At 29.9% G+C, this 13,959-nt stretch overlaps 1 protein-coding gene across 1 annotated transcript in view; it reads right to left on the minus strand.

Moving 5' to 3' along the window:
• Window positions 1–13,959, minus strand: part of LOC142327460 (protein obstructor-E-like) — a 52,877-nt gene that overhangs the window by 16,541 nt on the left and 22,377 nt on the right. Inside the window, exons 2-3 of the mRNA XM_075370552.1 lie at window positions 9,739–9,942; window positions 5,626–5,832 (exon numbers count right to left, since the gene is read on the minus strand). Of these exons, the coding sequence (XP_075226667.1) occupies window positions 5,626–5,832; window positions 9,739–9,942 (411 nt within the window). The remainder of the gene's footprint in view (window positions 1–5,625; window positions 5,833–9,738; window positions 9,943–13,959) is intronic.

Below are 13,959 nucleotides of genomic sequence, written 5' to 3' on the forward strand. Positions count from 1 at the left end.
GGTGGTTATTCTATTTTTAGGAACTGAAAAATATATACATTTAAAAAAAAAATATTTAATTGATTAACTACTTTAAAATTCTGATTCAGTCAAGAAAAATGTTTAAATACTGACTATTATTATTATTAAATTTTATTTTTTTAAAAATTATTAAACATTATAAATAATTTTAAAAAGGATAATAAATCAATTTATTTACCTTTTTTATTTAAAGTAACAAATATATTTCAAAGTACGATTATGTTTTTGGAATATGATAGTCCTAGCAGACGCATAATACGTAACGCCCTCTACTATACCGATTATAAGATTTGAAACTATTTTTATTTATTTTTCCTTATAATTGCTTAGTATTACAGTGTTAGCTTTTAAAATTACCTATGACTTGGCGTCATTCTGTTATTCAATCTTTTCATGCGAAATTTTAATTAAATTTATAAACATTGAAGGTGAAAATAATACATATTTCGACATTCCCGCTGGAATGTCGTCTTTATGAGCCTTAACTCGCGGTCGGCATTAATCTCTTGGTGTCTGTGCACTCCACTTTTTATTTTTTTATCTATACTTTTTTGTTTCTTACAAACTACTTTTTTTCATTGGTGTCTGTTTTTTTTATAAGAATAACTATGTTCTAAAGTAAAATAAATTAATCGAAAAAAGTGAACTCTACCTAAAAAATGTCTTTAAAAATAACAAAGTATAGTTTGTAGTTAGTAATACTGTTTTAATTTTTCACCGACTTCAAAAGAATTTGTAATTTATTTTTCCTGCTACGGTTATGTTTTTTAATTTTATTTTTACGATGAGGGATGAATTAAATTATATTGTTAATTAAATGTTAATTTTCCTTGTTTTTCTAGTTCTTTAAAACAACTTTAATAATAATTGTGCTTGTGCAAGAATAATATTTTCCACTAACGTAAGAAATCCTATTATAGGTAAATACTTGTTGAACTTAATGAACGATTTGTTTTTTTTTTTTTTTTATTGTTAGCTGTAGTATCCGCTCGTAACGAGAATGATAATGCATATATTTCAAGGATCTGTTGGTTATTTTTTTTTTTTATTTATACACGCATTAAATCATGTGTTAAAGAACATTATATAATTTTTATGCTTTAAACAGAAACAATTAAAGGAGTATGTTCGGGATTTCCACCTTTGAATATTAATTTTTATGAAATGGCAATTGAATAATAATGTTTAAACACGTTTAACCATATAAAGTAATTCAATCACAAAATACGGCAATTCGAGGAACATTTACCTCATTTTTTTCTTGGAAATCCCAGAAAATTTGTTTAGTAAAGTGGGTGAGGCTTTATCAAGACCTTGTAATGGAAGTTAATTTATTATGTTATATGTTGCATTTTGTAATAGGATTAAAGGTATTAAATTTTCTTCTAATCTTTCAATTATGAATAACTATTTAGTTCAATTTTAGTATTCAGTTTTAATTTAGAATTAGAAATATCAGGTGTTTTTTAGGAGTAGCATTGACTAGATATACTTTACCTAATTGTTTAGGTATAAATCATTTTAAAATATATAAAAAATTTAATTAAAAATAAATTGCTATATAATATATTGATCAAAGACTTTTTTTTGTAATGTTGGTTAAGAATCCACGAATTTTTAAAAAAGTTTGCGTGACAATTTAATGTAAAATTTTTTGATTTTACATTTTTAAATCGGGTATCTTTCATAGAATACTGTTTTTTTTTGTTTTTTTTTTTTTTATATGGAATTTTACGGGCATCGACTGCTAAGGTCATTAGCCCTCGTCACAATCTTTAAAAGAAATTACTATCACCATCTGGATCGTCATATGTAAGGGTGTAAAGGACCCTTACATTTTATTTAAAAGCACAAACTACACAAAACATTTAAGACATAAAAGACAAGGACAATCACAAACACTTACGGGGTGTAAAGGGCCCCGATATTAAAATTTGAGATAAGGTTCTCAAAAGACCATGAAATTAAAATTAAACTTATCAATACCATTTATTTCTTTCTTTATATATATATATATTATATATATATATATATATATATATATAAACTACCGCTTAGAGTATCTTTTACCACAGCTTTAAACTTTCATTTTATAGACTTTTAAGAAGTTCACTGGCGTGTAGAAATGCAACTATATTTTCTTCATTTCCATTATCCAGATCAGCACTAATATTATTTGTAAGACGGAACCTCTTTCTGAGGTCCTCATATATGGTACACTCTTCTATTAGATGCTTGATTGTGAGTGTTTTATTACAAACACCGCACATTGGTCTCACTTCGCCGGTTAACAAATATAAATTTGTTAATCGCGTGTGACCGATTCTAAGTCTGGTCACAGCTACTTGTTCACGGCGAGTCAACTTAAAGTCGCTTTTCCATTTATAAGGAGAAGTTTTTACTGAGTTTAATTTTGTATTTAAACTCCTCCATTCAGCGTTCCACTTGTTTCTTACTATGTTTGTTAGACGGTTTTTAACATCTGCCACTCTTACAGGAAATGCATCCAAATCATCGCAGACTGTTGCCTTTCTGGCAGCTTCGTCTGCGATTTCATTACCTGTAATACCAGCATGCCCCGGAGTCCATACAAATACGCATCGCTGTTCTCGTTGTTTTAGTACGTATAAAATGGACAGGATGTTTACAATTAGGACATCCTTAATGTTCTTGTTCCGAATTGCGACAAGTGCACTTAATGAATCGGAACATATTAGCACTCTCTCTTCGCAATAGTGTTCAGTGTAGCGAAGAGCCTGCTGAATTGCAGTGAGTTCTGCCGTGTAGACACTGGCCACATCTGGCAGTTTCCAAAAGTGGGCTTCTTCATTTACATATATTGAGCATCCAACACCATGTTCGGTTTTAGAACCGTCAGTATAAATTCTAATATGTTCTTCGTAGCTACTGACGGTTGCCAAAAATTCCTGCTGGATGATCACTGCTGGTTTCTTTTTTATTTCTCCTTCAGAGAGATCCAAGCTTGTATTTACCGCCATGGCAAGAGCCATGGCGGTATTTCTCTAGTAGAAATTGCCAATGTATCTGGAATGGCAGTTTCATATTTATTTCTTAATTCGTGGTACCTAATTCCGGCTGGTCTGGAATAGGTAGCACGACGTTCGTATAATGCAGCCATGGGATGATTCGTAAATAATTTATTATTTATATGAGCAGGGAAAGCCCATACATTTGCTGCATATCTTAACAAGAGGATCTCTCTTCTATAATGTAGTGGCATTATTCCGGCTTCAGAGATCAGACTAGCCGCCGGACTTGTGCGGAAAGCGCCTGTTGCATATCTTATTCCGCTATTATGAACTACGTCTAACTTTTTTAAATGCTACTTTCTAGCGGATGAATATACGATACATCCGTAGTCTAGTTTAGATTGAACCAATGCTTTATACAATCTCAATAATGTCTCTTTGTCTGAGCCCCAATTTAAGTTCGATAAACATTTTATAATGTTTAGGGCTCTTTTGCATCTATCACTCAAGTCCTGTATATGTAATCCCCATGTAAGGGATTTATCCAATATTAGTCATAAATATCTTACGCTGTCTTTATATTGTATTGGATTATCATCAATTGTCAACGCAGGACTTTGATGAGGAATTCTCTTCCTACAAAAGTGCACACAGCACGTTTTTTCTGGTGAGAATTGGAATCCGTTATTCTTTGCAACTTCATTTAGAGCATTGATCGCTCGTTGCAATTTGTACCTCACCATAGCAGTCTTGTTGCTGGCATACACAATTGCCAGATCATCAACATAGACGCTTTTGCTGATTTCTGCTGGAATGGCTAATATCAATTTATTGATGGCAATGGTAAACAAGGTACCGCTCAACGGCGAACCTTGTGGTATGCCATTTTCCAAATTTCTTACAGATGAATATTCGCTACTGACTCGTACTTGGAAAGTACGGTCATTCATATAGTTGCTCAGTAAGACTGGCAGGTTGCCACGAATGCCCCATACATGTATCTGGAGCATTATACCATGACGCCAGGTCATATCGAAAGCCTTCTGAAGATCGAAGAAGACTCCGACACAATGTTTCCTTTTAATGAAGCTGTTATATATAACGTTCTCTAAGCTGATCATTTGATCAGTGGTAGAATGGTATTGCCGAAAACCTGCTTGATACGGTGATATCAGGTTTTCTTTTTCCAAAACCCAGACGAGTCGATTATTAATCATTTTCTCCAATATTTTTCCCATAGCACACGTCAAAGAAATAGGACGATAGCTATTGGGGTCTGTTAAATTTTTCTTTTTCTTTGGTAAGGGAACAACATGAGCTTTTTTCCACTGCTGCGGGTACGTTCCATCCCGCCATATTTTATAATAAAGTTCTAATAATCTACTCTTTGCAGTGGTATTCAGCTGCCTGATCATATTATAGTGGATTTCATCCGGACCAGCAGCTGTGTTACCTGATTTTTCCAACGCTTTCGCGAATTCTTCCATTTTAAAAGGTACATTATATGAGTAATTATACTCAGTTCTGAAGTTTAGTAGACCTTCAAGTTGTTCTTTTTTAGTACGAAAATCTTCTTCGTAGTTGGCCGTTCTGCTGGCCTTTTCGAAGTGATTGGATAACAGCTCTGCAATTTCATATGGAGTGTCTTTTATTTCATCTTCATCTTGAAGGCTAGTTATGGGAACAAAATCATTACGCCCACAAATCGCCTTCACTTTCCTCCAAACATCTGATGCAGTAGTAGTTTTGTCAATGGATGACACGTATTGCTGCCAGGATCGTTTTTTCGAGGCTATCATAAGACGTTTTGCATACGCCCTGTATTTCTTAAAGGCAACAAGATTTTCTATACTAGGACGCTTCTTAAAGGCGTTATACGCCCTTTTCTTTCTTTTTATAGCTTCACTTATTTCATCGTTCCACCATGGAACGGGTTTCTTCGTAAGTTTCCCAGATGTTTTGGGAATATATTTCGATGCCGACTCAATTATTGCATTTGTTATGGCGTCGACATCGTCTCCGATAACTCCAGTTGTTTCTGGGAGTATCGTTCTAGCTGTGAAGCTCGTCCAGTCTGCCTTTTCAAATAACCATCTTTTAGGGATGGGATATATTGTTCTTGTAACATCAGTTACAATTTGCACCGGGAAATGATCACTTCCATGCAGATCGTCTATGACATGGAAGCTATGACGTGGTGCTATCGATCCGCTTATAAGTGCAAGATCTATACAGGACGTCGATCCATCTCTGGCATTGAAAAAGTTTCCTGATCCGTCGTTTAAAATAATAAGTTCTGAATTCATCAGGAACCCTGAATACTGAATACTGTTAATCCCCTCACGTACGTAAGATATAAACTAAAAAAGCGAGTTACCGCTCAGTTTTTCAATACATTTAAGAAATATTTCATAAAGATCGCGCTAGATTCCTAAATATTTCCTATTTTGTTTAATTATTCAAATATAATTCCTTGTGATCTTGTGAGATATTTGTAGATAAGACGTTAGTTAATTAAATAGCATTTATAATTAATCTCGATTAAATCTGTTTGTTTTTAATTAAGATACATTAATTTGTAATAATACATATAATTTATATCAATTAAATATACCTTTCTTAGATTGTGTACAGTCTTTACGTACTGATTCTGTCGGCCATGCGCATGTAGATTTAGTATCGTCGTATATCAATCCTGGCGGGCATGGAAGTTCATTCGGTACGCCATCGATACAATTAATAAATTTATCGCATACACCTTGGTCGTAATGTCTGAAAAATCCGTTTGCCCTTGGGCAACCTTTAGTTGGTTGTGGTTCCTCTGAAACATATTAGAAGTTTTTTAAAAATTATACTGATAATAACTTGCTGAGTAACTTAACATTATACTGAATAACTTAATATAAATTTAAATATTTTTGTTTTGTATTATTCTTTGCTTTAAATATTACTCTTTAATATTTTAAAAATAAGTAAGAAAAGTATGTTATACCACGAGCCGTTTACTCGTGATCTATGAATACAAGGGAAAGTGAACGTAAGAGAGTATTATAATGCCCTATATGACGTCAAGTTATAATATGTTGTCACTATATTACACGAATAAGTGCATAAAAGCGCATTATGGAACTTGAAAATACTAAGAAGTATAAATTCGAACAATACTGTATCATTTTATATGATATTGTGTAGTATTGTTCGAATTTATAATTCTATAAAACTCATTATTGTTTTCAAAACGAATTAACTGTTTATAATTTATCTGAAATAATCTTTTAGTGCTGTTTGCCTTTTTGGTAACTAGATTAAAATACGTTGAACATTTTAAGGAACATTTTTTTTAAGGATGTAAAGTATGTTTATATTCTAAAAGAAAAAAAACTAAAAATCAATCGATAACCCTATTAATAGAGTTATGTAGGTTTGCATTTATTATATAATTATCGTGATATCGATTATTATATAAAAATCATTCATTCTTTAGAAGCACTTAAATAAATAAATGATTAAAAATCGCAAATATCCTTGCTCTATTATTGAAATTATGAAAAAGAGTAAACGATATTATTTTACTAAAATAAAAATAACAATGGTAATATTTATCAGCCTGCGTCAACTAGATCAGTATATTATAGTTTGAATTTTAAAAGAACTGTATAACGAAATATGTAGGTGGCCGATGATAGTACTCTTCGATGTACGAATAAATACAGCTGATTGAATCCGTTCTCATCACTAAAGTTAAATTATTCATTCTTTGTTATAAATCCTTTTTCCTTCTAATCTGTATAATACTATTAGAACTTCTTCGGCTGAGCTCAAATATTATATATAACGTATTATCTCACAACAAAAAAGTATGCATTTGAAATGCGTCGCTTTACATTACCGGTCCGAGTAAAGCACCTGAGGAACTAGAGGTTTTCTTTTCTATTAGAGTAATTATGTCTACTATACAGAAAGTTACGTTTTTGTGGTAATCAAAGCGAGATCACGTTTGGGATAAGTGTCGTCCTCATTTCGGTGGAGTATGTTGATGTACAACCCTATATTGGAATCTGTAAACAATTGGAATCGGGACAATTGGAAAATAATTCACTCCTCGTTTTTTCTAGTATTCCTTGTATGGAGCTCGTATTACTGTAGTCGTGTTTTAATTTAGATGTTCATTTTACATACATCACTGTATTTTATTTCAAGTAATTTTGTTAACAGATGAAAAAGGCGGCAAAGATCTGTTAGAAAGGCCCAAGGGTACCTTTTTTGGGGAATGCTAGGGCAAATTTTCATCTCAACTATTTTAATATAAAAAAAACGTCAGCGATGAGATCAAACTACTTTATTACAACGTCGACTCGAGCAAACCAGATCGCAATCGGTCAAGAAAAAATTACTTCAAGAAAATACGTGGGTTTAAATTTCAGGAAATGACCGAATTAAGTTTGAATTGTTACTACAAAGTCCCTATTCACTGGATTTGGTTTCCTACAATTTTCATCTGATTTTCCAATCCAAAGAAATTGCTAGTAAGAAAGAAATTTTCGGACGGCAGTAAAACGATCGATGCTGTGAAGAGCTATTTTTGAGTTGAATAAATCGTTCTAAGAATGTGTTATAACGATACTTGAACATCATTAACCAAAAGGATGTCTTGCCAAAGGATTGCTTTACTGTAAATAAAGATAATTCAACGTAGATAAATAATAGTTATTTCATTTATCTTAGGCTACTCATGATTTTTAATTACTCGTCTGGGTCGAGGAATAACGATAAAGACTGCAATTTATCAAATTTCCAACACATAAGACGGCGTATGGACATCTCAACAAATATACTCATAAATAATACAGAATTATTGATAAACAGATTAAAAATAAGTGTTTCAATTTAATTGTAAGAGAAAATCAGTGCGAACGGGGGTAGAATCGTTACGTGACCAACGTTTCATAACGAAACTGCTCTGTTATGAAGTTATGTTCACGATAAATTTGCCGCTTCTTTTGTTAGGATAAAACAGAACAGTATACATCCTCTCACCGCATTGTTTATGCGATCTACTTTTAAACTAAACAGTGGGATAGTACAGTTAACTATTTTTAATAAGCGATCGATGAAATAAATAGTTACAATACGATTATGAAATACGTCTCTTTTAGTAACAAAAATAAACATTCTTCGAAAGAGTAATTTATAACCGCGACTGATCGCATGATACATGATTTATTGTTAATTTTAAAACGATTGACTGTTACCTTTGGTGCTTGTGTTATTTAAGTCGTAAAATTTAAATTAATGTTTATTTTTAACCTCGGCCTGTTTTATGTTTCAGTATCGCAGGGAATATCGGTTGAATTTTTTTCACGATTAAACTTATTATCGTGAAATACCGATATCTAGCAAATGCTTTTCTTTTCATTTTATCCCCACAGAAAAATTCGGTGATGAAAAACAAGTTTTTTTTGGGTTTAAAGTACAGTAACTTTGTTAAATGACTAATACATGAGTAAATTTTATTATTAAAACTTGTAGAGCATTTAATTGTATCAATAATTATAAATATATGATTTAAATTAATACCGTAATAAATGAATTACATCGATTCAAAAGACACTTGCTACATGGTATCAAGTATAGTTATACTATCACTGAATAATATTTTTATTCGATTCGAATCAGGCGCCTTCAGCATTACATGATATTCTCCAGTAGATGATTATTGATTGTTTTAATCATTGTGGTGGTATCGATTTACATCATCTGATCGATGATGAGTAATGTACTTTGTATTAATATTATTTCCACCATTCATTAAGTATATTAATACTTTGTATTAAAATAACTTAGATCTGTTAGAAATTAATTACTTATTTGATTTTTTTTCTACGATTGATTTAGTCGAAATATATATATATATATATATATTTTTTTTTTCTTATTTAATCATTTTATGTTCTTCATCTAGACGTAAGATAATTATGGTTGGCCAACCGTATTGTTATCTCAAATTTATGGCACACCGGACATGAAAAATATTTTATCCTCATTAATATTCAAGAGTAGATTTAAAATTTTACTGTAATTTCGATATCTTTTTTAAATCTATATGATAATGACGGGTCGTTGAACTGACAGTATAGAGCGAGTTATCATTATAATTAATCTGGTGTTATTAAAAATTAACATCAGAATAGATCCAACCATTAAGCAGTCGTCCGTGTACAACTATACAGTCCAGAAACATAACTTCATATTTTTTAAGAAAGCATAAAAATCGATAAGTTTCTTGCCGTTCATGAGTAACAAAATCATGATTTCGAAAATTTATGAATTCAATAAAAATATATATATTCTTCTAATATATTAATGATTCCATTTAAAAACGTTCTAAAGCTATGGTGAAAACCGGAAAACAATATTTTTAACGTTATGCGTTGTAGTTTAATGTTAAATGATCAATTTAAATTATTTTGCGTTACAAGAATGTGATATAACGGTTTCAAAAGTTGAAAATTTGGGAATTTAAACCTTCCATGTTTCTTTTTGTGGACTAAAGAACGTCTAGACGTGTTGAATAAAGTACATATCTTCGATTTCAAATAAAAACACTGAAACTTATTTTGAATATTAATGTTTCCCCTACATTATTTATTTGTTAAATCTTCTAATAATTTATCGGTTAAAATACATTTCGTGTATACGTACAGCTTTTTATTCATTTATTACTTACGAAGTTCTGTTCTATCTCCACATTCTACGTTGACTGATGTATCACATCTTTCGTGACTTGGATTCGTATCGTCGAATAATAGTCCGTCGGGACATAATTTCTCTTCAGAAACACCTCTTGAACAGTGATAGTAGAGGTCGCATTGTATCGGATCTGGGAAGTAACCGTTCTTTTCTGGACATTTGAACTGTGCGTTTGTTAAGCCTGAAAAAATAAAAGATAAAGTTTATAAAGATTAATTCTTATAAATGAAAATTTTCATTTTACATCAGTGACCGAGTCGGTAAACATATTTATTACCGCTCAGTGATTTTAAAATTAACTTAAAATTAAAATTAAACTACGAAAAAGAGATCTCTGCAAAAGTATTACTCATAAAGAAACTAAATAATTTTTATAAATAACTAACGGCTACTCGCGGCGTCGCACGTGTATTTGTGATGTAGCATGAACTCTCCGATGTTAATGTGTTTGACAGTTTTGGATGCTGCTTAAAGTTCAGTTTGCAGGGTTTTTGTTAGTTATATATTTCCCTATAAAAAGATAGAAATTAAAAAAAGATTTATCGAAATCGGTGCTGTAATTTTTATGTGATTTATTAACAAACTTTCAGATTGATGTATTAGTATGATTATTTTCTACTGGCAGGATGCAATCTACTACACTATTTATTAAAGATGAAGTTATATTAAACCTACAATTAAAAAAGATTAAGGTATATTAAAAAAAAAATTAATAAAATAAAAAAAGGAGTATTTTCATTTGTTGTTATATAAAGCTTATTACATAGCCAGTTGCGTAGCGCCAGCGTCATAACTACCTTTGGGATTCATTTTGTTGATCTCCATAGTTATTTCGCTGTAATTAGGTGTACAATCCAAATAAGCCTTGCGCAGCATCATAAAATCCATACTTCTGAATTAAGATAAATCTTAATAAATTTATAAAAGTATAACAGTTGTATTATATTAAAATGTGGAACAAATAGTCGTTTTCGACAATTAACGTAATTGTTTAACGATAATTAATGTAATTGATTTATATGTATGTTCCAAGATAAATAAATCTTTTAAAGAAACTCTTAAGTAGTATCCGACTCAAAAATATGGTTACATTGAGCTTTATAAAAGTTATTTACATATACTAATGGAATAAAGAAATTTTGTTATATTCTAAATAACTCTGTAGGACGTATAAGTTAATGTAACGTTTAGGGAATTGAAATTCAAGCCGACATTTTAATCTCACATTTACTTTTTGTCTCCAACGGTTCTAATTTTTTAACATTTCTCTTACATCAGTAATGTGATGCCGGAATCATCTGGTACACTTTATTTATACTAGTCGCGTTGTATCTTTGTTTATGATTTTTAAGTCATGCGGGTAAAGAATTGACGCGTCTAATTTTATTTTCCAGATATTTTCTGTTTACAAATGAATTCTATTTCTGAATTTTTGTGTAAAACAACTTAAAAAATACTTAATTCTAATTATTTTTATCTTTCTTGGTTTTTACGTCTCCATAAAACGCGCAAAAAAACAAATAATACGTCTTCCTATTAAGTACATAATAAATAATCTTTTTCTCATTAATTTTTTTTTCAGCTCGGGCGCTTTTTTTGAGAAAAAAGTCTGTAACTTCTCGGATACTTATTACTATTTACAGTCAAGAATAGTTATTTTTTTTATTTATATATATATTTTTTTTAATAAAAAAACTAATATGTTCATTTTGATAAGCTGAATATGAAAATTTATGTAGAAATGTCAGTTGTTTTTGAGCGGATGAAATGATATGTGTAAATAAAAAGTTGATATTAATTATTTCGTAGCACATTGTAGGAGATGTACAATAACTTTTAAAAGAGATTGATTATCTGGCTCTTTTCTTATGAGCAGAAATCTATAATATCAGTTAAAAGATTACAAGACTATAATCTTGTAATCTAAGCGGTTAGGACAGTACATTGCTCTTTGTTGCAGTTATAAAATAATTTTTTGTTCCTAGATACCATTTTGCCCGTGTTATATTACTTTTAATAACCCTACGCACTTTCTAATTCAGCTTTTGAAAAAATAAACGTTTTATTTAAAAATATTTTTTGATATTAACCATTCATTCCTAGCTGAAATTGTTATTACTTGAAAAGTGAGTGATAACCAAAAGTGGTAGATTTAAAAACGCTCAAATGAAATGAAGACGATAAAAAATAGAGGGAATAATTTTAGATTTTCTTTTATGCATTTCATATAAGAAAAGATTAAAGGCAGTCAAAAACAAGATAATTTTCTTCAGCTTTTCCTTTATATTTTATAGAAATTTCAAGATCTTTTAAAGATTACTGTTCATCTTTTTCCTGTGACCTATTTTAGAATCTATAAAGTTGATGCAGAAGGTGTTTTTTAATTATTACTATACATAATTTATTTATTGATTTTTTTATTTTTAAATTAAACTAAAGATAATATTAGAAACGTTATCTGAAATATAAAATATTTCCAAGGCAAGTTGAAATATTTTGCCTAGATTACGTAATCAATTTCTAGTTAAAGACTTATTTAATTATTTTTATTCATTAAGGTTTTTTTCATGTAAGTAATTGTAAAATTTACATAAAATGGAAATTACTTTTTTTTCCTTTTACTTGTACTATGTTCAATTAATAATACGTTAATGCTGTGTGTGTATACATATACGTACACATTCCACATTCATAATACATTTTACTGAATATAAAAATGCAGACTTGGTAGACCTATTGTAGATCTATAGACTAGTTATCCTTGATTTGGAGACAAGGCCGAATATTTTGCATTTCTTTACCTAACGGTTGTACAATGGCCAGAATACTATAAGGTTTTTCTTTTTATTTTTTAAATTAAAAGTGCATCGACCATTAATGGTTTCTTTATTCTTTCTTTTATGATTTTGATTTAAAGTTCTAATTTAATGAATTATCTTTTTAAATATTTTAATTATGTAAGGTTAATGTTCCAATTTTTTTTGCTTATTCTGATCTGGTTTAAGGCAGTTGTCTAACTATCCTCTGATAACTAGAGGAATTATTTATTTTTTGATCTTCTTTTAAAATTACTCTAGCCATATTACAGTGTATTTTAATATGTTTAATAATTTGCTTTTAATTTTAAAAAAAATTGTTTATTTATCAAAATAAATCTATCAAATTTATTTTAACATTCTAATATTTGTTTTCATTAATTTAGTACTCTATATAATAAAAGCAAATCAACGTTATAGATTAAAATTTTTGAAGTTATTCATTTAATTTTTTATAGTTCATTAAATATTTTTATTGTAAATCAGTATTGGCTAATTTCTGGAGCGTAATAAATTTTAATAAATATTTCCAAAAAAAAAAAACTATTTCTGGTGAAGTAGGTAGGTCATAGAATAATGTTCTATCAAATACGAACATTAATGTCCTCAGTTTTGTAAAATTGGCGCCGACGTCGAATACTATCACCGGTCATAAAATTTTGTAGACAACCGAAGGTTTTCTCTAAGGAAGTTCGATTCTGTTCTCAGATGGCTCTTTATTAAATGGAGGTCGCACTTTAATTAAAATTTAAAATGTTGCTTCATTCTGGGTCTTTTTTTCTGCACGAAGTTTTTTCTCTTATCCTTTGTAAGTAGGTATTGAAAAACGTCATTTTTTTTTATCCTTGATCCCTCCGTCGGAAAGTGAAGAGATCCTTAAAATTGCATCTAAGCTAAAATTATGAGGATCATAAGTCCTTGGTGTTTGATTCTGCTATATATCTAATCGGGATACAATATGTAATCAAATCTGTTTTTGTACAAAAAGTTTTCGCTTAGGTGTACAAAAACTTTTCGCCTTGTAGAGCGAATACAATACATAAAATATTTTATTGAAAACAACTAAAATTAGATGAAATAATATAATTTTTTCTCAAAATTTTCAGTGAGGATATTGCTGAAACGTCCCTTCAGAGTTAAAAAAAAATAAATTAATTGAGTTAATTAAAATAAATTAATTGAGTTAATTAAAATAAATTAAGAGTTAATAAAAAATAAATAAATAAACTTATTCATCATAATCTTTGCTTTGGGTCCATATGACAACCCTTTCCTTTTACTTTCGCAGTGAGAAAAAAATCGAAAAAGGGTTGCGTAACTTTCACAGATTTGCCGACAGATTTTTATCTCAAACACTTCAAATAATTTTAAAGTGAGTATTA

This window comes from Lycorma delicatula, chromosome 7 (genome assembly GCF_047948215.1).
Source record: "Lycorma delicatula isolate Av1 chromosome 7, ASM4794821v1, whole genome shotgun sequence".
NCBI lineage: Eukaryota > Metazoa > Arthropoda > Insecta > Hemiptera > Fulgoridae > Lycorma > Lycorma delicatula.